General features: G+C 44.7%; 1 protein-coding gene across 17 annotated transcripts in view; it reads right to left on the bottom strand.

Moving 5' to 3' along the window:
• DTNA (dystrobrevin alpha) overlaps positions 1 to 20,018 on the bottom strand; it is a 693,791-nt gene extending 673,773 nt beyond the window's left edge. For all 17 annotated transcript variants that reach the window (XM_086965704.1, XM_086965706.1, XM_086965705.1 and 14 more), the window contains exon 1: positions 19,705 to 20,018. In XM_086965704.1, the coding sequence (XP_086821830.1) occupies positions 19,705 to 19,721 (17 nt within the window). In that variant the 5' untranslated portion in view covers positions 19,722 to 20,018. The remainder of the gene's footprint in view (positions 1 to 19,704) is intronic.
• Positions 20,019 to 23,251: the final 3,233 nt, after the last annotated feature.

Here is a 23,251-nt window from a genome sequence, read left to right as displayed (position 1 = left end):
GAGGTGCTTTTTAGAGGGCTCCCCTTAAAAATTTGATTTTATAGGCTAGTTCTACAAAACCTACTTTTTGCTGGGTTGTCAAACTTCTGGTTTAAGGAAAACATTTGGAAATCGTCAAGTTGTCAAAGTTTAATAATAATCAGGAATTTTATCTCCTCCACACACTCAGACATGCAGCATGTCTTCTGCTTTAAACAAACTGCACAGAACTCATTCATACATGGTAAGAGATGTGTTGCACGCGACTGGATCCATCTAGTGCTGGCTTTCTTGCATCTGGCATGGCTATGTCAACAAGGTCTGAACAGCTGTCATGAAGCCAGTGGCGCAACGCAAAATGATTAGGCCTCTCTGAATAATGCGAAAAGGGGCAATTGACTCACCCATATCATACAGATATTTATTTGCTTTCGGCTGAATGTGGCCCCCTGAAGGGCTTCCCACCCCTCCCCCCAACACACACACACCAGAGATTGCAGGGGCCTGTTTTACGCCCCTGCTGCCATCGAACCTGGTAGCACAACAATACAGCTCCGTGTAGATATAACAGTAGTTGCAATACTTAAAACTGCCCTCAAAACTGGTGTTTGTTTTGTTTTGCTAGCTATGCTGCAGGATAGAGGAGTATCAATATAATGGATGAAGGGCCTCGCGCCTGGAATTGTATAAACTTTATATCTATGGACCCGAGTAAAATAAAAAGAAGTATTAAAATACATTGGAAGATTTCCTTTTCTACTTATATGTCCTTTTATGTTTTCTTTTTATTTAGAAAGCTTTCCAAGGATATGCCTGGAAACCTATTCCAATCAAAGGTTTAAAGGCCTGTACTGGGAAAGCAATGTAAAATTATTGTTTTGCAGCATTTTCCCCAGGCGGAATTGTACGTGTAGTAGAATTCCTCCTGGTAAAAAGGAAGCACTAACCTCTTCTTCTACACCCCACCGAGGTTTGTTTGGGAAAAATCCGGCCATTGCCAGAGATGGAAAAGGGGGGGTTGACATGTTTGTGAGCATTTACAACTTTTACAGAAACCATACCTTGAAGTGACCACTCCCTTTTCAATAAATTGGATTCAGTACTATGTAGTATTACAATAAAGTAAGGTAATGTTACACAGTAAATGGATTTACAACTTTAAGGGCAACTTTTCAAATATCTAGCAGCAAAACTCTAGCCTTTTTTATTGCAATATACTTCACCACCAAAAGCGGTAACAAAAGGCAATATTCCCACTTTGTATGTACAACTTTAAGAGAGAATGTATGCATGGCTGTAGATTTGCTTCTTAAAAAGTATTAAAGGATTAAAAAGAAAACTTAGATCCTCGATGACAGGACTGCTTGCTAAAGCCAATTCTAATACCACAACAAAGGGAGACATTTCACTGCAGAAAGGTCTTAGGTTGCACTTACAAAAGAGCAAAGAAAGAAACGTCTGTACTGCCATTATATAAACTTTGAAAACTAGTTATTTCGCACTAGCCGATGCAGTGCCAATAAACTCACAGAGGAAAAGGCAACATATTCATTATTTTTTTTGTTATTTCACAAAACTGCCCTGGAATGAACACACTAACCCACAGACCCGTGCACAGTCCTCTATCCCTTCTCCATGTCACATTGAGGAGGCATCCTGTACAGATTTTCATTAACCTGGCAGGACATCCAAAAGAAACAACTGCCCACATTCGAGGGAGGTCCAGACAGGCAGGTGTAGGTCCGAGGTGTGCAAGTTTGCATAATGTTTTTTTGTTAAATTTAGTGAAATCTTATGAACATTTTGTGAAATTGTGCAAAATTCCAGTGGCAACTGGTAGGGAACAGGGGCAGCGGATGGACTGAAAATTATATCTTTTTTTAAAAACGTACCTCCGGTTACCCGCTGCATCTCTCTTTCGCAGTCTAGGAACGAGGAAGCACCCAGGCTCCCCAAAGCCAATCACAATGCTGCAATATAGCGTTGTGATTTGCTCCTCTAAGCCATTGGTCTGAGCGCCGTGGATAGGGTGCTCAGATGGGGACAGGTAGCCTGTGCATATTCTCTACCAGGCTGTCCATTATAGCCTGGTGGGTATATGCAAATTGCACATGACCGGTCAAGTTGTCATGCGCACTTTATGTGCACAGTCCACTCCTCCTACCTGAGCACCAGCCACGCCCGTATCCAGCCCTGCAGCAACAAAAAATACATTAATAACCTCTTTGTTATTATTATTTAATTTTTCCCTTTTTCACTGCTCTAAGGGCAGTGGGGCGACGCTCCTCCGCCACTGCAAAATTATGCTTTTATTGGAAAATGTGGATTGCCGCTTTCTAGTGTGACTGTTCGCATGAGTAACCAGGTAGGAGAGTGGTACAAACGCAAATGTCTCGTTGCAAGACATTTTCTGAGCAAACCACTGTCATGTGTTCAAAATTAGAAAAAATCATGTAATGCAAAAGTCGGCAAATTTCACCCTTGCTAATTTATATTTCGCTCAGGCCCAGGAAGGTCTGTCCTTGTTCCATTCTGCAAGATGAGAGTGAATGTGCAAAGTTCCTACTCCCTGCTCCAACCCACATCTAGGAGTACCCCAAAATCCCATAATGTGCGTGAGAACGAGAAGCAAAACCATATGATGGAGGGACTTTGCGGACATTTACAATAAAATGTTGGAGCGCCGTGTTATTTCAAAATTGGTACCGCCACGCTCTGCCATTTTTATAAAAAGCAGGGATGCACCATATTTACAAAAATATGGCGCACCCCTGCATTTCCCATAGCGCTGGAGCTAAAAAAAGCTGCCTAGCGCAAGAGCAGGCACCATTTTGCAAGGGTGCCTGCACAGCAGGGGCGAATGTTTATGTGCAGGAAGGGACACCTTCCTGCACATAAACAATCTTTAAAGGTGATGTGCTGTTTCTATATGTGCCGCAGGATGCAGCACATGTAGAAAGTGCAAAATAGAATGAGAAAGTTATCATTTCTCTTCGCATCGCCATCCTAAGACCAGGTTATACCTGGCCTTAGTTTTTGCGTCGCCCCATCCTTGTAAATAAGGCTCAGCGTCAAAAAGCAATGGGTGTTATAGTGGAACGCCTACTGCAACTCCCATTTCCTGCAACTTTGCAGCAGCAGACTGCTGCGGAATGGGGTATATTTACAAGGTGGCGATAAGCCATTTTAAGTGGCTTAACGCCACCATGTAAATATGGGGTATGAAGCAACTCAACCGGAGCGTCAGAATTGACGCTTTGGTGGCGTTAGGGCCTTGTAAATATTCTCCTTTGTTTCTATAAACTAAAATGTATTTTCTGTCAATGTCTGCTTTACCCTTATAACTTCTACCTCCATTTACGAGATGCTGTAATAAAGAATTACAACCTTTTTAGGAAATTCATAGTTATTAACGTGTCCTTACAGTCACTTTTCCAGCAACTGTGCAGATTAAGAGATAGTTGCCAGTGAACATGTTTCACATTCAGGGCCTCAAAGCCCGTATTTGCTTCCAATAGCTAACACATTTGACGGAATTTACAACTATCCCACAGTGGGAATTCTCAAATTCGTTCCTTTACCCTAGCCCAAAGAGAAATACTCAGTCAATAAGCCGTTACACCCTACCCTGCACTCCTCTCGCCTTTGCAGCCTAGGAATGGGAATTGCTAGGTCCTGTCAGACACTGAGCAGAATACTTTCGCTATTAGGAAGCACCACTTTGTCATTGCTTGCAGCTGCAAAAATAAATATTTTGGCCATAACTCTGCTTTTCTACTGCTCACTTAGCGCCAGGTAACAGGTAGGCTTGCATATGCTTGACATTAGTAGGGAGACATTAGTAGGGGTCTGCGCTCGTCCGCGACCGGCCGGGGCTAGGGGCATGCCACTCTGCCCGCCATACCAGCTATTCCTCTCCCCAACTTCGTTGCCTCCAGGGCCCTTGGCCACTACCTGCCTCAACTCATTCTCGCATTTTGTCTCTTGGCCTATCCCCTTCTGCCTCTTCGATTATCCCTTTCCCCCAACCTACCCCTTCTCCTCCTTCTAGAGGTAGCATCACTCCTGTTGCCCCCAGAACCCTTACGGCTATCTATTTAAATACTAGGTCTGCAGTAGCTCATGCCCATGAGCTCTCTGTTCTACTGGATCTTCAGGCCCCCGACTTGCTATTCCTAACGGAAACATGGTTCTGCGATGACTCCCTCCCTGGCCTCTTGGCTACACTTCCAACGCCATATTACGCGATCCGCGCTGATCGCTTAAATGGCAGAGCCGGGGGCGGGGTGGCGGTCATTGCTCGAACCGACCTCCCATTCCAAACCTTATCCCTACCAGATATTGCTACTACGGAGTATCTAGCCATCCGTACCACTTCCATCTCACCCTCACTTACCTGCATACTCATCTATCGTCCCCCTCAATCCCCGCTATCATTTCTCACGGACTTTCTAGAAGTCTTAGCTACAGCTACAGTTAACAATTCTTCCATTTTGCTCTTGGGTGATTTTAATTTTTGGCCCTCTGACCCAGCGGAATGTTCATCTTCCAAAGAATTTTCAGAAACTCTTCACTCTCTTAATTTCATTTCTCATATTCACTCTCCAACCCACATCAAGGGTCATACACTTGGCCAGATTTGGTCTCTTAATTGCCCAGTAGAGTCCCCTTCTGTCTTGCCCTGCACTTGGTCTGACCATCATTTGATTTCTTTTTCTCTCCCCATCCACCCCCAGGTCAAACCCTCACTCCCAAAAAACATCTGGGTGCGAGCATGGGGCCGAGTGGACCCGGATAGTCTAGTTTCCTCACTTGCCACTTCCCTTCCCTCTCTGGAAAACCTGCCTACTCACTCCCAGATCACAGCCATCGGTCAATGGCTCTCTACAGGTAGTGACTCTGTTGCCCCCCTGAAGCGGGTCTCTACCAAACGAGAGAAGGATGCCAATAAGTGGTTCAACCAAGATCTTAAAACCACTAAACTAGCGGTCCGCCGCGCGGAGCGAGCCTGGAGGAAAAATTATTGCCCACTTTTGCGACTAGAGTTCATCAACATCTTGGCTCTCTACAAAAAAAACATCTTGGAGGCGAAAACCATCTACTTTTCCTCCAAAATACTCGCAGCTGAAAACAAATCGAAGGAAATCTTTTCGATTATCCATAATTTGGCATTCTCGGACAGAACCTCCCTCAAACCTACCCCTTCTCTGGATCTCTGTCACTCCCTCAATCACTTCTTTATCCAAAAAATTGCTATTATCAAAGCCAATATCCCCGCTCCTTCCCCTTCCTTTGTGGACCCACAGTGCCCTCCCCCCAAGGCACATCTCACTGCCTTTCCACCTCTTACTCAAGAATCTCTGACTGCCATAATCCCACTTGTCAAATCTGGTTCCCCTCTGGATCCCTGCCCGGCCCATATTCTTCGTCACATCTTCCTTAGCTGTCCTGACCCCCCTCTCCACGCTCTTAATAGTTCTCTCTCTCAGGGCGTGGTACCTGAATCACTTAAATCTGCCGTCATCGTCCCCATATTGAAAAAACCGGGCGCTGATCCCTCAGTTCCAGCCAATTTCCGTCCCATCTCTCTCCTGCCGTTTCTGGCGAAAGTTCTCGAGCGCCATGTTACTTCTGCCTTGAGCTCTTTCGTGGAGAAGAACGGGGTCCTTGCCCCCCGCCAGGCTGGGTTTCGCCCCGCACACTCTACGGAGTCCGTAGTACTTTCGGTCCTTGACAACCTCAGGGAGGGTATGGACACCAATCAACCTCAGGCCTTAGTCCTCCTCGATCTCTCAGCCGCTTTTGACACGGTGGATCATTCCATCCTGCTCTCCCGTGTCAGGGCGGCGGGGATCGGGGGTACGGCTCTGGTCTGGCTGTCCTCCTTCCTGAGGGACCGCACCCAGGCTGTCCGCCTGGGTGACTTCACTGCGGACTTCCGTAATGTTCAGTGCGGGGTTCCCCAAGGCTCCTCCCTTTCCCCCCTCCTATTCAACCTATACATTTCCCCTCTTATTTTTTCACTGCAACAAATGGAGGTCGCCGTATTTAATTATGCGGACGACCTCCAGCTTGTCTTTAACCTCTCCTCTTCCCCTGACTCTGCTCTCAACTTTCAAACCATCATGATCCACATCCGGGACTGGATGAACCACAATCATCTCAAACTCAACCCAGACAAAACAGAGCTGGTGTTGACGGGTGGTTCATCCAGCCCCTGGTCCCCCTTCTTTTGGCCCCCTTCCCTTGGTCCCCCGCCTGCCCCCTCGACCTCAGTAAAAACTCTTGGCATCAAGCTTAACTCCCAACTCACCCTTCACTCCCAGGTCAGCTCTGTGGTTTCCTCTTCCTTTCTGGCACTGCGTACCATACGCAAGGTGTCCCGTTTTTTTTCATTTGATGCACTTAAACTGATTACCCTTGCCATGGTCGTGTCCCGCCTGGATTACGGCAACGCCCTATATGCAGGTATTCCTGCATATAGTCTTCGGCGGTTGCAGCAGATCCAAAACCAGGCGGCGCGCCTGGTGTTTAAACTCCCTAAGTCCCATCATGTCACTCCCCTTCTGAAATCCCTACACTGGCTCCCGGTCTGTGCCCGTGTCCAGTTCAAGCTTGCCTCTATCACTTTTCAGGCTCGACTGGGCACGGCCCCGGCTTTCATTTCATCTGAAATTATTCCCTATGTTCCCACTAGGGAACTGCGGTCCTCTACCCTATCACTTCTCACGGTCCCACGGTTCCGGAGGAAGAAATGGGGAGGCTCTAAGTTCGCGACCCTCGCCCCGATCTTCTGGAACTCACTGCCTTTGGAGTTCAGAGCCTCTACCTCGTACCTACTGTTCCGGAAACAGCTCAAGGCACATCTTTTTGCAAAATTTCTTAACTAACTCCCCCAGCTTCTCCCCCCATGTTTAGCTCTCTGTCAGTCTAGCGCCATGAAACCGCTGGTGTACGTGCGCTGTATAAATATTTTTAAATAGAAATAGAAAATAGTCAAATTATGTTCTCTCTGATATCTGTTGTCACTCCACCAAGTGCCAAATAGAATAACTTTCAGCTTCCGTGAAGGGGACCACATCCCTAGGCACATGCTTATAGCATGTGCTGAAAGTAAATATACATTACATTATTGTCAATCAAGAATAAGACAGGCAAGATTCAAACAGTTCAATAAAAATCTATGACCTGAAGTCCCAATCCAAGTTTGCAGGAATCAACACGGGTTTGAGATTCGAAAGGTAGACCTTTCTTTTAGTGTTTTCCCAACAGGTACTACCCAATCTGTATCATGCCCCTCGCCACTCATCCAAAAACAATCATTTGAGCTCTACAAACACCAGAAGTCTCTAGAAACCTGCCAAGGGTAGCAGAATCTTTTCACCCACCATGTCAAGACTTTTGAATAGTCCTCCTTTAATCCAAAATTGAAGGCACTGTTATTCACACATGCCTGGCCCCCAAACATCCACTCATCCAATCTCCGCCAACGCAGGATCTAAAAGCTCGATTTTTTTTTTTTTTACTTTTTATTCATTTTCATTGTTCCAACAAAATGAAGCAGTCTTTTACATAAGAAAGCAGCATAGCACCACACTTCATTACCACACAGTTCAACAATTATCACAAGGGCACAGTTTTGCCAGCTTTCAGCATTTAAAATCAAACCCCGTCCTGCCACCCACAGCTTCTCATCCTTCATCCGAATCTGAGTCATCATCCTCTCTATCTGTCGGTGGATCCCAAATATCCCCCCTGTACGCATTCCATGTTCCCCAGATTTCAGTCCATTTTTTAGGGCATCTTCTACTACTAAATACCGCCCTTTCGGCTATCATGGCCTCATCCATGTCCCTGCCCCACGCTGCAAATCGATGGTACCTCCGCCCCACCCCACTTTTGTGCTATGTTCCTCTTGGCAATCATAATTCTAAAAGCTCGATTTTTGATCTATTCCTGGTGTTCATTTTCTCTCTGTGACTAGTTCTTTATTAGGATAAAAAGCATAAGCATTAAAGCTCACAAGCTCATCGGATCACACTATTGTACGTTAAATAAAACCAACGTGGACTACTGAGCTATTCATCTCGACAGAGTTTCATCGTTTCCATTCTAGAATATGGCATCTCTCTGGTTTGCAAAAAGATTGAAGAATCGAGGTACGGCATGGTTAGCTTGCTATGGATAACCTGACCTGGGCATACTACGGGTAAAGCTTACAAGATCGGTCACTGAGGTGTTAGGAAGACACCATTTGCATTACCACTTTGCACCTGGACTCGTGTGCAGTGAACTGTAAATCTAGATATATCAGTCAAGTCAATTAATCAGTTACATTGAAGAAAATCTATAAAACTCTCACCCATTCTAGAATTACATTTAAAATATCAGTGCTCATTTTTATTTATAACTGTGAAGAAATTAACTACTGATTAGCTGAAGGAACATGGAAATAATTATTTATTAATCAATTATCAGTAGGAAAAAGGGTTGCACCTAAAACAGTTTTTTGGACCAACACTTAAGGTGTGATATCAGTGGCTCAGAAGAATATTATTCAAATTGTTGATGTGTGGAGGAATGATGGAGTCAATTTAAGAGTACCTCATCAGGCTGTACAAGGCAACGCATGGTTCACTGATAAAACCAAGTAAAATAAATATGGAAGAATAGCCAAGAAAAGAACAATTGATTTCAAAAGTGTCCTTAAGAAGAAGGAAATCCTGCAGCAAATGCTGGAGAAAAATCTACCCTTTACATCAATATGTTCCTTCACGTCCTATAGAGTTGATATGTATGGGTCTTGGAAATGAGATTTCTCTTGTAGAGGGTAAAAGGAAGAAACAGCTCTGGTTATGATCTGCCTTGATTCCTTGTGGACTGATCAGTGTCTGTACTTTCTGCACAAAGCTCTGTCCTTGCAACTCAAGTGCTCAACATTTTGCCCACAAGAGTTAAGACTAGTCCTCAACAAAGGTACAAAGAATTGCCCTCCCCAAAATCAAAATGTTTGGATAACATTGTGCTTGGGGGCTACTACTTGTTTCTTACTGTATGACCGTATTTACTGAAAGAAAGAATTGTTCCTGTGGTATGAGAATTTTCCAGTGCATATGTTGATGCAAACCTGGATATTCGGGAAAGGTAAGTAAGTACAATATGGAAAGAGGATAGCTGGGTATGGAATGCGCTGAATTGCGAAAAGAAACTGTAACTAAATCAGAATGCTCAAGGATATAGGTAAGGGCCATCCACCATCACCACGTGTGCAGACAAAAGCCCATGCATAATCAAACAAAAAGAATTAATATCATGAGTAATGAAGTCCAAAATAATCAGAACAGTCCACGCCAGTAGTTGCCACCAAATTCTTCTTCTTTATTTTTTTATGACACAGTTCGACATAGATTTTAGCCAACAGGTATTTCATCTTATGCAGAGTAAACCACAGACTTCTTCACGGCAAACCGCTAAACAGCTTGGTCAGAACATGGTATTTGACAAAGTTGGCCAAATAATGAACTCTAATGGCGTTAGAGACCGCAACGGTTCAAGACGGTTGAAGAAACAGCCAATAAGAGTAGATATGCTTAGGAATTACAACTGCCTGGATTTACAAGTAGACTCTATATTTCAGAAAAGTTGTAGGTGGTAAGTTAGCGTTCATCACAGCTTAAACATAAAAGATCACTTGAGCACACAGACTTTGAAATGCACAGCTCAGATTTACTAAATGCTGATGCATGCTGGGTTCTCAAAGATGAAGGCCACCAACTCATTCTTCAGTATTTACCGCAAGCCTGTGGGTGCTGTAATACTCCAACATATAGCTTCTGTAACCAGAAGACAGATACCTGTCATGACTCCTCCATCACGTTGAGGAACACCTAAAAGCCCAGGTGACCTGGAAATATTGATAGTCTACTTTCCCTGGGTATATGCTGTATAGCCAATAGTGGAGAGGATGTAACCATACGGCTCCAGCGGTCGACCTCGAAGAATGACGCTCCACATCCTATGAGTCTGGGCAAATCACAATCTCCCCGTGCCTAACTACAAAATTTGAATTGTCCATCTGTAACAAAACCGGTGCTCATGTAAATCGCTCTGGCACCCGATGTCTCAGGTCTAGTTCACGCTATATAAACCTCTAAAAAAATACATTTAAAAAAAGCATATGTACTACAGGATACCATGCATTTTGCACATCTGTCAAACCTTGTAAGGAAATGGCTAAAAGAGTTGGCTCTAGGGATCCTTAAGTTAGATCAACTGCTATATTTTGACACAGCGTCAACTGGTGCTAAAAGCACAAATTAATGCACAGATCTTCCTTTTCTAAGAAGAGTGTTAAGCTGATTAGTAAAGCTCTGGTGGTCTGATTCTCCAAGTGCGAAGAGACAGAAGGCTTTAACACAGTTTCTCAGACCAGTATCCTGCAGCGTACAATGTGAGGCAGTGGGGTGCCACAGTGTGAGGCCTGCTTGCAGATACAGCATCGAGCATCAGTATGTGCAGCTAATAAGGCAAGTACACTAGAACCATACTATTGGTTGGTAAGTTCCAGCTACCTCTGTGTTAGTAGAGGATTCCATTGACATCGCTCAAGGAAATCAAACTGCAACAGCAATCAGCCTAGTACTCTTGAACAAGCTACTTCTTAAACTGCATTAGATCGCCAGCCTAGCATAATGAGATGTTTTAATTTGTCAGCCTGGGATACTAGAATTTTACTGCTTTATACCAGGAACTTGAGATCTGCTTAGCTAAAACTGCTGCAAATCCCCAGGTACAGACAGGCACGTTGGGGAGGTAGGAGTTTCTTGCTAGGAACTGCGAAAATATGGAACCTCCTGCCACTGACTATCAAAAACAGCATGCCACTCAGACTTTTCAGGAAATCACTCAAAACATGGTTATTTCTAACCGATCTATAAGACATGCTTCAGCACATTCCTCTTACATAAGTCCAGCCAAGTCCTTAGTGCCAAGATGCCCCCGGGCATTCGTTGCGTTTTATAATTTTAATAATCAAATCAAATTATAAATTGTTACCAGTCTTAAGGTTCGGAAATGAGGCACACATATGGAGCCCGCTGCAGACTTGTTTAGGGTTGGAAGTTGGCAGCACAGAAAAAAGTGCAGCACAGAAAGCCAACGGCTCCCTTCACACGGTTACAGGGTGAGGAGCCGAAATCACACGGCATTAAGTAACAACGACAGGGTTTGGCTCAAAACGCAGTAAGGCTGCGCCACATATCATGTAAACAGAACAATTGCCAATACTGCACAGATAAATAAACAAACTTACAATGCCCAATGATATGAAACAATTGAAGCATAACCACCATACACAGTGTGATCAAAGTTAGATCTTTTTTATTTTTATTCTTTTAAGGATGTAGAAAATTTCACAAAGTTTTTGATATTTTAGAAGTTTTTTTGAATATCGGGAAGGGGAGTAGTATCTAATTTAAAATTCTAGGAAATGTGAAACGCACAAGTGAGGACAAATAACACATAAGTGGGTGCAGTTTGTACACTCTCACTCTTCATTTATTCTGTACCAAACTTTCATACCACAATCAAAACTCACAAAAATCAGTGTACTAACAACAACAAAAATCAGAACATATAATGTGCAGTGAACAAAAAAGAAAAGGAAAGATTCCTAATATCACTAGAACTAGTACTTTTAGGCTGTTTTTTTGGAAAAATGGTATCCCAACCAAAAGACGAACGGCTAATTTATTCGAAGAATGGTGGGGCACTAATATTATATTGGCATCACTATTAATTCTATGATGCAATGGGCCATCTAAACAATATATAGGTTTCTCTATATACAACAACATTCATTTACAAAGATTGGCCGGTGAATCATGAAACAAATCCAAAAAACACAACAGAACAGGTAGACGCGTTTCGAAGCCCCTTCAATTTGGGGGTTCTCCTCAGGACCTAACAGGCATTAGTCCTGTAATGACAAAACACAAAAAAGACTTTGTCTTACTAAATTGGAAAATAAGCTGACCTTCTACTTGTCTTCGGATCAGTAAAAACAAAGGACAATACCTTGTCTTCTAGGGAAAACTCTTTTTCATTATCCATAACAATGCTGGGAAGATTCTAAGCTGTGGGCGAAGAATCAACTGTCAGTGGTGTCTCATCAAGCAGTCGTCTCCAGACACTCAACAAAAATTATAAACATTTATTCTTTTCAGGTCAGGAAAAGAATATATATTAATACAAGGCTCCTACCTTCGCGGTGGAACCGGTAGGAGTCGTGCACTGATGCCTATGTCTGTTCCTTTTAATTCACAATTAAAGTGCCCTGCAGAGTGGAAAGGCAAAACGAAAGGTAACCATACTAAACTGCTTACTATATTTCTGGCAAACCAAAATGATGTGCCACGCGAAGAGTTTTACTAAGACTCCTACCTTCAAGGTGGAATCGGTCGGTGTCGTGCACTTATGCTTCTATTCTCCTGTATCAAACACAATTGAATTGCCCTGCGAAAAAACGAAACGGTAACTGTACTGGTCAGCTTACTGCGAGTAGGACAGATCTGCTTATTAACAACGGTACGTGCCTCGGATGTAAAAGGGTGGCTGACGACTTACCAGAACTCGGACTTAGTCGCTCCCCTCTCGCATTTGGCGTGTCTGAATCAGCCGTCGCGTAGGGAGACGCGACGGGTGCGTCATAAAAAGTGCAACAAAAGAGGTGCTTCTGGGGTTTGTAGTTTCACTCGGGAAAATAGGCAATGTGTTGTTGGTTTGTTTCGTTATGATTATGTTTTAATGACACATCCGGACCAGAAGAGAGGAGTTAGATATGTAAATGTCGATATTAAATCAGAGAGATGACACAATCTAGGTTAATCTTCAGTAGTGAGTCTCATAGATCGCGATGAAAATGAAAACGGTTTTTTTTGCAGGGCGTTGTTATTGTAGAAAATTGTGATGGATGGTACAAGGGTTTCAGACCTGAATGTATAATTCATCATAGTTGGGTGTAGTGTGGTGGACAGTAATTCATTTACAAATGATATAATTCGGACATCTCATTCAATCCAGTGACTGCAGAGTTGTACTTTAAAATGAGTGTCGCTTCACGTATGGATAATTTGGCCTCAAGGTCACCACCTCTCTGGTCTGGTTCACCCTTTGAGATCACTGTCCATTTTAAGTCATTTTCTGTATGTTCATGATCTATCCAATGTTGCACAAGTGGTGCTGTAAGAACAGCTTTTTTTATTCTCGATTTGTGCTGGCTGATCCTTTGTCGCACTTCTTGGCTTGTCTTGCCGATGTACAATCTATTGCAAGGGCACAATATTCCATAAATGACAAATTTTGTCTTGCAATTTGTGAACTTGCAGTGCTTCCATGATATTCCGTTATGTTGGAATAAGTCGCCTTCTATGGTGAGTTAGACGCCTCTTTTCCTCTGGCTGTTCCTCTCTATGTTAGTAGCTTCTTCTATGTAACTTGCTGTTTTTTGTGAAGGGCTCCACTCCCGAGGGTGGGAGGTCCGCTCTAAATAAATACCACAATAATAATAATAATAATATCATCTTCAAAAAAAGACACCTCACCCAAAAGCAACAACTTTGACTCATCACTCCAAGTGGACAACATGAAGGGACGTCTCCCGCCTCTACAGAGGTCTAGCTTGCTCTAGACCTTGAACTCCAGTTCTAATGTAAAGTGCTCTATTGCTTCACAGTGAGGTTTGCACAATATAAATATCCATATATAAAATATAATGCTCACTTAAATATTTCTTCATAATTCAGGCTTAGGAATCTATTTTGACGAGTGGCGCAGAGCTCAGGTGGAGTAAATTCAGCAGAATGCCAATTGCCCATGTGCTTTGCAGTCAAGATACAAACAGGATTCCCAGCTGAAATGAGCAGTGCTCCGTTATAATTTTTCCATGGTTCCAGAGCTCCAAGGCTGTGGTTAGTGGCAATGATTAATTTGCAAAACCCCAAAATAAATAGATTGTCTGCTCTCGTTTATTTTTCCGTGTTCAATGTTAAAATGAGCATTAGCTTCCCCGTTGTGTGATCTTATAATGTTAGGCAGAAGCAATTTGAATCAAAGAAACTCCGGTGCCCTGCTACATAATCTAGTTCACCAAAACGGGACACTGAATAGGCTAGTTGATGGCTAGCGTAGATTTTGTTCTGTGTTTGCGAATGATATCCATCTTCTTTGTGCTCTAGCTCTGGTAAAACCATGGTTTGCCATTCTGAAAATATCCAGCTTTTACCAATGCAATCAACACCTGTTCGGGTGTTGCACGCTGACACTTCGCTTATTGGCTCTTCCTCCACATTTGTGTAAGAGTCTCCTTATATTGAGACAGGCACCGAGACTTTGGATTGAAAATGATGTACTTGTTCAAACAAATTTAACCCGGAGGTCCGCCTTATGAATGGTGCAGGATGACTGGTGTAACCCTGGTGAATGGTAATGTGGGAGCAGTCTGGACTGCTTACCTGTCTCCTGGAACCCCCACACTGTGAATGGGTTGACTCATGGCAATTGTCAGATTTAGTGAAAGAGGTATTTTCCGTCTGTTGAGGGTATCCCTGGAACTACATTGAATCTATGTAATGATGTGTGACTATGCTCCAATATTGTTACTCTAGATAGGGTTTTATTTCTTGAATGTTTCCTTTACTCCTCAAGGGCCTTCTGTACTACAGCTCCTTGCCAAATATCCTGTATCTGTATGGTACTACTTGTATATTTGTATTGTTAAAGGAAAATGGATAAAGAAATGCAATACAATGGCACAGGACTCCTCCGTCAAGTAGCTTCCCATGTATGCGGGAGGCGTGCGTGGTAGTGGTACCACACTCTATGAGCGGAACTATCTTGGTGATAATAATAACTTGCTATTTGAAGTCTTGGTTCTACAGTGCAACACAGCACTCCAAGCAAGTCCAGCGAAGAGTGGCATGCGCTTTATACTTTAATGGGCTTTCTGCATAGATATCATATCATAATACAGAGGTCAGTTTGCAGACAACAGGCCTGCATCAAAGAGGTGAATCCTAGAACTCCACCTTGCTGCCTGGAAGTGCTGAGGAGCAAAGTCATGTCAAATGGTCAAAAGCAGAAGAGGAAAAGTGAGGAAAGTTGGGTACAAGATCCTATAATCTTCCAAGTGCAGAAATATATTTTTGCGGGAGCTAAAAGGCAAAGCTTGCGGGGCACGTTGCTGATAAGGCTGGATAGGTCATGTTGCAAAGGTATCAAAACCAGAGACGTGCTCCCGGACTGCGGTGTTCCCTCTGCAGAGAACCGGTGTGTGAAGGCACAGTGTTTAGTTAATGGCCCAGTAATTAGATCAGACTTGCTCAGGTCATGGTGATGAGTAACCTCAGCATGATCCCTGTCAGCTAGTAACCCAGGCGTCCCAGGCCAATTAGACATTTAAAAGGAGGCCCCGCATCTACTCTCTCTACCTCGACTACTTTCCATGCCAACCTTGGTTGTAAAGCCATCACTCATGCATTTTATGCAGTGGCTAGAAAAGACTTTACAATTTTGTTGTGCAGGTGGTACAGAAAGTGGCAGTACATCTCATAGCAGCATATTAGAAAACAACATGAGAGCTGCAATGTTGACATATGCAAGGCCTGTTTAGAACTATGCATGGCACAGTTGTAGCCAGCCATACTCTCTGGGGCTTCTCGTCCCAGAGTGGATTGGTGGCTCTCCGAGATGGAGGCCAGGAACAGAAAATCCATTTTTGGACAGGCCCAGATATCCTGTTAGAATCAGATGCCAGCAAGATAGGCTGGAGAGCAAGATGCGTACAGGTTCTCACAGGACAAAAGTGATAGCTAGAAGAAATCTAAGTTCATATAAGTTGCTTAGAACTGCTGGTTGGTTCAGGCCTCGATTTTTTTTTTTATGTAACTATAGTGACTTAAATAATCTACTGGACCTAAATATAATGCCCCAGACCCATAAACTGGTGTAAAAATTATGTGATCCTGGGCAAATATTTTAATTAATGTTCTTCTTTATCACATATGAAAGCACCATCAAATATGTAAGTTCAGCATGTTTGCTGTATAATAAACATTTTAGTTTGATTTAATAGACTAAACGTTTGCTCCATATAGAATACAAATCTAGCCACATATAGGATACAAATGCTTGCCGATTTGCCTCTTAACTCATTAAATGCATTTTGATCGGGGCCGGAGCAGGAATGTTTCTCAAATCATGCTTAACACCTATCACTTTTAATACATACACACGTGAAGCATGAAGTGGTAGCATATTTATTTGTAAACAGCAGATTCTCCATTGAAATGACCACAACATTTCCCACTGATGTGGTTTTACTGATAATAACTAAATAGTGTATAATGTTTGGAAATTGAGTTTCTGCAAATATCTGTCATTTGCACATTATCAAATAAAGTGTCTCTGCACAGATGGTTATACTTAAGGATGGCAAATGATTAGTGGCTTGGCTGGGAAGTCACCGGTACAATAGACAGCTGATCTAAGTTTCAACATATAGTAATGAGTCTGTCTTCCATCCATGTTATGTATAGTGTATTTCTTTGCTGCTAGAAACTCCAGTAGGAAAGACCAGCCATAATATTTGCCTCAGAATCTTTAATAGAATCCAAACTTACTGTCGTGTTAGTGGAGATTCCCATTTCTACCAAATCTATTACTACTGCTGAATCCTTTAATTGAGCTGAGCAAAAAATATAATGCAGACTACAGAATGCGCAACCTTTTGTAGTCCTGCAGATTTCATCTTCAGTTAATGTTCTAAAAACTTCAAGAATTAAAGTACTACTGGGTTATTTCTCTTAAAAAATCAACATCAAAAATGTATTTAATTGTAGAATGTTTCACTTGTAGTTGATGGGGCAGCAAGTTCATTATACTGCAAGCAGTTATAAACCAGAGCCTCCTGCCTCAAAGCATATCAGCAGAAACCTATCGATAAACCCAAGCAAGTTTTGAGTAAGAATGGGCATTTTCCTCAGTAGATAGATGTTCAGACCAGCGGACAGGTCTGCACATTTGGCACACATAAGGCATTTAAAAAAAAAAACTTTTTATTATAATCAGCATTAAGAAGATATATTTCTTCCAGATGGTAATCATACTTCATTAACGATTCCAGCATTATACATTCCCAGTACTGTATTATAACAGTGTACATTATACCACGAATACTTCCAATACCCCGTCTATCCCACGCCTCATCCCTTCTAGAAATCTTCATTTGAACTCTCATCTACCAGAATTCTCGGCGCTTCACATATATTACCCCTGAACTCATTCCAGATTCCCCCCAGATCTTGGTCTGTTCTGCAATCATTGCCAGATCCATGCCCATGCACCATGCGGTCAGTTTTGGTACCCCCGCCGCCCCCCGTTGCTGTGCAATGTTACGCTTTGCTACCGTTAACCCAAGAGTGGCCCAGTCCTGCATAGGTTGATTAAGATCATTTGGCTCCCAGAAATTCAGCAAGCATCTTCTGGGCTCTGGTAAAAGTGACACCTCCCCCACCTGTGATATTGTTCTCATTATTTGTATCCAATATTCCATGCACATAAAGCATTCTTACTGAAAATAATACTGTCTACTTTAGCCTTATGCAAAAAAATTCAGTTTACCATTGGCTGTGACAATCGCAAACCATAAGGCACCTGTGCAGGGAACAGAGGTCGTCATTCACTTTGCTATAAGATTATATGTCTTAGAAAGGTTTTCATTTTCAATTACTCAGAGGTAGCATTTTCAATAGTAGCACTGGAACAGGGCGCAGAGGTGTTTGGCGGAGAGCGAGTTGTAAAACTCTGCCATAGATGGAAGTTTGAGCTGTGCATTAAGAAGGACAGGTCACAGGCCTGCAGACGAACAGTATAAAGCTGACCCCAGAACAACTGAAAGCCAACTCTGGAGCTACAGCCTGCGAGTACCTTGACTCAATGAGGTCAGAGGGGTAGCCCTGTGGTGATGTGAAGAGGTAAGAGCGCCCTTCAAGCAAGAAGACATATTGCCCGACGAGAAACAAGCCAAGCAGCCATGTGCCAGAATCTAAGACCCTGCTGGAGTTCCATACACCCGATGCCTACATCCAAACATTCATTCCCGGTCTTCGGCGTTGCTACCTATGTATGATATTAACTACGGATCTCTCACATACACATCCCTTGGAAATGCATGTCCCAGAGCCCGAATAAAGGCGCGCACAGCTTCCCAGCTCTTTGAAATGGCGCAACTCGCACCCCCGTGAGAGTTTTGCGTCGTTAACACGCGGCCCGTCCACGCCTCAGCCGTCAGCACGCACCGAGCAACTGAATTTCACCTTTTGACCCCGCACATAATGTCACTCGACCTACTCATGCAGAACACGATGCACCACACGCCACCTCGGCCTTCTGTTCCAGCCGGCGTGCGGGCGAAACCGCAGGGCAGTTTGAGTGTCGGTCCCTGGATGGAGAGAGGGGAGGGGGGTGTTGGGGTGCACTGCTGAGCCCTGCGTTCAAAATACACACGAGGGGTGGGCTGGGTCTGCCTGCAAGAGCTCAATATTTACCTTCTTAGCGCGCCCTGTTTGCAGCCGAGCCATTGTTAGTAAAATGACACATTCGTCAGAGGCGCCCTGTGAGGGTGCGTGTCACCGCGAGGACAGCGGACCTCGAGGAGGCGGCGCGCGCGCTCGGAGCCCTGCACCCCTCGCGGATATGTCACCGCTCCTCCGAGGCACTACACCCCCTGGACGGTATGCCCCGCTGCAGGTGGGAGGCGAGCCTCTGCCCTCCCCTGACTTCACAGGAAGGCGCGTCTTTCGGCGGAATGCGGGCACCACATACCAACCGCAAACAGACCACCACCACCACCACCTCACAGGCAGCCTTATCCACTGCGCGATCTCTCGCTCGCGCGCAGGCAGGTGTGGGGGATTACACTGCTTTCTTTCCGTGATTCTCATTCAAACAATTCCTAAAACACCATCAAAGGCAGCCCTGCCTGGGAGTTAAGCGTTGCTTAAAAGCAGGAAGAGGGGCGACGCGAATGTCAGAGGACGGAATGAAAGGTAAACGGGAAAAAAAGGGTTACAAGTTAAAAACAATGAGCAGTGTCTACGACGAATAAATTAACAAAATGGAAAAGAAAGTAGCGATACATATTTGCACATTTCCCATAACTGGAGCAATATTGGACCATTCCAGTTCTCGGTTTGTGAGTTCTGGCACCTGTAGTTTGAGCTCCCCGTTATTAATACAGGACTGCGAGTACCGGAAAGCAAACAGTTGAGCGACTCTACCTGGATAACAGCCTGATATCTTCACAATACAGAGCACACTTCTCACACACTGCTCCTTTATCAGTAGTCCGCCATGCTAATCGTAGTGAAAGCTGTACAACTTCCAATAACATCAAATGTATAAATGACAACCTTCCTGACAGAAAATAATGTATGCCCAACCCCTTCTTTTTAGCACCGGCTTTCCAGCAGGTGGCAAAACAGGCAAATCATTTTGTACAACGTGCCCTTTAAACAGGTGAAATGAAAGATTCCTTGCAAACTGTTTTTTCAAAAAATTCGCCAAGGATATAGAAGTTTGCACCACCTCTTCATATGAAAACCCTACTGTCCTGCTTGCAGTAAAAGGACCAAGCGCGTGCACCTTGCACAGGCGGCAGCCTCCACTTACCCCGCAGCGTGTACCATGGTCTCCTGTGCCACTCGCGCGCCGCGGTAAATCCAGGCTGAAGAGAAACGTCACGCGCACCCTGAGGAGTCTCGCGCCCCTGGGTGCGGCCGCAGGGTCCTGGGTGCTGTGGGCTGAGCTCGGAGCCCGGCGCGCGGTGCCGCCGCCTGTGCCCAGTGTCTATCTTTAACTCGTGGATGATTCGGTTTCACATTCCTCCCGAGCCCTGCTGGCAGATGCCGCGCCAATCAGGAGCCCTCGGTTGCACTCCCGTCCTCCCCGTTGCCCGTCCCTCCGCCCCAGCGCCTGCTCTGCTCCAGAGCGCCGGCTGCTCTTACCTGTCTCTGCAGGATGAAAGGGGAGCCGTCTTTGTTCGCTGGTGCAGGGGTCGGAGCGTCTCTCGCTGCGGCTGGCTGCCTTCCTCGCGCCCCGTCGATGACGGTGCATGAGGGAATGCACCGAGACCTTTCCCTCCTGTGCAGGGGTGCACCGGGGCGGACCTCCCCGGGCTCCTCTGGGGGCACAGTGCTTGAGCAGGCTGGACTGCTCAACTCACCTCACCAGACGCTTCATAGAAGCAGGGTGAACCCTCGAGGGGGGTCTCCGTCAAAAGGCTGCGTTTATAGGTTCGACGAGTAATTTTATTATTTATTTACTATCGTGGCTTAACTTTCTCTTGGTAGAGCAGAATATGCCTTTCGTAGCCTATGAAACCAGTGTGTGTGCAGTAGTGGCATGTGCTGCACTTGCAAGGGTTCACTTCGAGACTTAAGAAACTAGATGGGCATATGTTGGATCTGGTATCTTGCTGCACCTGGCATAGTGAGGGTTTTTTGTACTCGACTCGCGCGTGATTTTCACATGGACTCCTTCCTCGCAAAATATATGATAGTCTCACAAATGTTGTTCAAATATACAAAACGCTGTCCACCTTTAATTTACAAAAGGGCAATAGAGGCAGGACAGATCCCTTGATTATACAGAGACAGGCGTATTATGGAAATGTCCTGGGAGTACTGTAGGCCTTTGCAGTCCCCTTTTGTGCTCTGGGGACAATTTCTAAATACAGAAATAATATCAGGTGTCTGTAATACAAATTTGACAGGTGCACTGGTGTGGTCCCATGCAAATAAGGGAATGCATTTTCCCATGCTATGTCGTATGTAATTTCTGTGGCAGGCATAGAACCAAAAAGGCCCTTCGGGAATATAGCAAATCGGACAGTGCTGGGAGTGACACAAAGGTAGCACTCTCCCCGAAGGCATCCTTACACCTCACAGGGGTGCAGCTTGTGCCTGTACCACCTGTCTGTAGGGGACACTGCCCCCCCCCCCCCCCGCCAAAGACGAGCTGGAATTTTTTTTTTTATAACTCGGCATGAGCTGCACTCTTAGGGTCTAGACCACAGCTTTCCAAACTTTTCATGTTGGTGACACACTTTTTGGAGATGCATCATTTTGGGACACAGTAAGGCAGTGTAGCGAGCGATCGTAGCGAACGAGCCCGATCCACCTAAGGGGGCTCAGGGGGTTCTCACTCACTCTGTCTGTCTCCCTCTCTCGGTCTCCCTCACTCTCTCTCCCTCTGTCTCCTTCCCTCTCTCCCTCTGTCTTCCTCCCTCTGTCTCGGTCTGTCTCGCTCCCACTGTCTCACTCCCTGTCGCCCTCCTCCCTCTGTCTCCCGCTCGCTCTCTCTCTCTGTCTCCCTCTGTTTCCGTCCCTCTGTCTCCCTCCCTCTGTCTCCGTTCCTCTGTGTTCCTCCCTCTGTCACCCTCCCTCTCCCACCCTCCCTCTCCCTATCTCTCTCCCTCTCCCTCTGTAAACCTCTCCCTCGGTCTGTCTCCCTCTGTCTTCCTCCCCCTATCTCCCTCTGTCTGTCTCCCTCTGTCACCCTCTTTCCCCTCATCCCGCGTGTGTGGCAGCCTGGGCAGAGACGGCTTCCTGGACACACACACAGCCGCACCCCAGTACTTCGCAGGTCTTTAAAAGACCATTTACTGCTTCGTTGTGAATCTCTCTGCCCCCATAGAGCAGAGTGTCAGGGAGTCCGCACGGCTGTGGCAGTGTTTGCTGACACTCTTTCAAAGGAATGCCTCTTAACCCCTTCGCTGCTCATGACGAGCTCAGCTCGTCATGAGGCACGGTTGAGCTGTGCTGATGACGAGCTGAGCTCGTCATGTACAATGGGATTTACTCATAGCTCAGCACCAGGGGGGGGGGGGGGGGGGAGAACCTTTAGCAGCCAAGGTGTTAATTAGGAGCAGTTATGTGCTAAGTGCCCATTAATACCGGTGTCATCCAGCGACACACCCACCCTTTGCAGGAGACACAGTACTGTGTCGGGACACACAGTTTGGAAAGGTCTGGTCTAGACACATGAACTGCACCCTGGCCTATTTCCTTCACTGTAGTCATCCTGTCGGATACTGCTCAAGGGTTCCTTCTGATCAGTATGCCCAAGAACAGAGCTGGCCTTTGCTCAGATAACACCCTGGCAAAACAACATTTTGAGCCCACCGACCCCCATTATCTTTAATTGCCAGTGTGTTGGGAAAACGGAAGGGTAGGGGGAAAGTGAGGGGCGCAAGAAAAAGGAGAAATACGTACTTCAAAAAATGTATTTACTACATTTTTCTTTGGAGCCAGTTTGGAAGGAGTCTGTTGCCTCCCTCTACAGGTCAGCGTCCTGGGCGTAGGCCCAGCTTCCCCATGCTAAAGGCAGGCCCTGCCCACATCACACTCAAAGATTGTGTGTGCCCAGGTGCACACCCTGGTTGGGTGCTGCTGGATCAGCAATCCCACCCAGGCGAGAGTACAGGGGTTCCATGGAACAGGCCTTTGAAGCCTTATCAGTAATACCAATTACGGCTGGAATAGCGAAAATGTCAGATACTGCCAATCTGCCAAAAATCCAGCCCTTTTGCTTCCAGGATATTCCTCCTCACACACAGGATGGAATAAGTGTGCTCCCTCCCAAAGGAAAGTACCTCTTGGGACTGGTGGGGGAAATTGTCACAAATTTAACCACCAGATATTTAGTTTAAAACGTGCAACGCACAGGATTAATTGACATGTGCACTATTTTCCATTCATATCGTCCCATTTTATTCCATAAAAAGTTAAATTGGCAAAAAGTACATAACTTAAAGAAAACAAATCTAAGGATGATGATTACGATATGGAAGATTATTATTTTCATTTTGTCCGCTTGCAGAAAGTAGGCAAAATAAGACAGCATAGTGTGTTGTTCAAAAATATAACAATACAATTTAGAACACCAACTAAAGGTTTTTATTTATAAAATCAAAAATGATTGATCTGAAGACAATAAACATTTTTTATCACTTTTAAAAGTTTTTCTTTGTATGCAGTTTTATTCTTGCAATTATTCTGAATAAGGGGCAGGAGAACTGCAAGTGAATTCTAGAAGCAATACATTTATAAAACTACACAAAATTCGGAATTAAATAAGGGTTTATTTTCGAAAACTGCAACATGTCATTATTCATACCACTGAAAATTATAGATAATTTGTCAAACTCATGCAGTAT

The sequence above is a fragment of the Lissotriton vulgaris genome, chromosome 4_1 (genome assembly GCF_964263255.1).
Source record: "Lissotriton vulgaris chromosome 4_1, aLisVul1.2, whole genome shotgun sequence".
Taxonomy (NCBI): domain Eukaryota; kingdom Metazoa; phylum Chordata; class Amphibia; order Caudata; family Salamandridae; genus Lissotriton; species Lissotriton vulgaris.
Note: the sequence above shows the minus strand (reverse complement) of the source record. Positions and strands in the feature narration are given on the sequence as shown.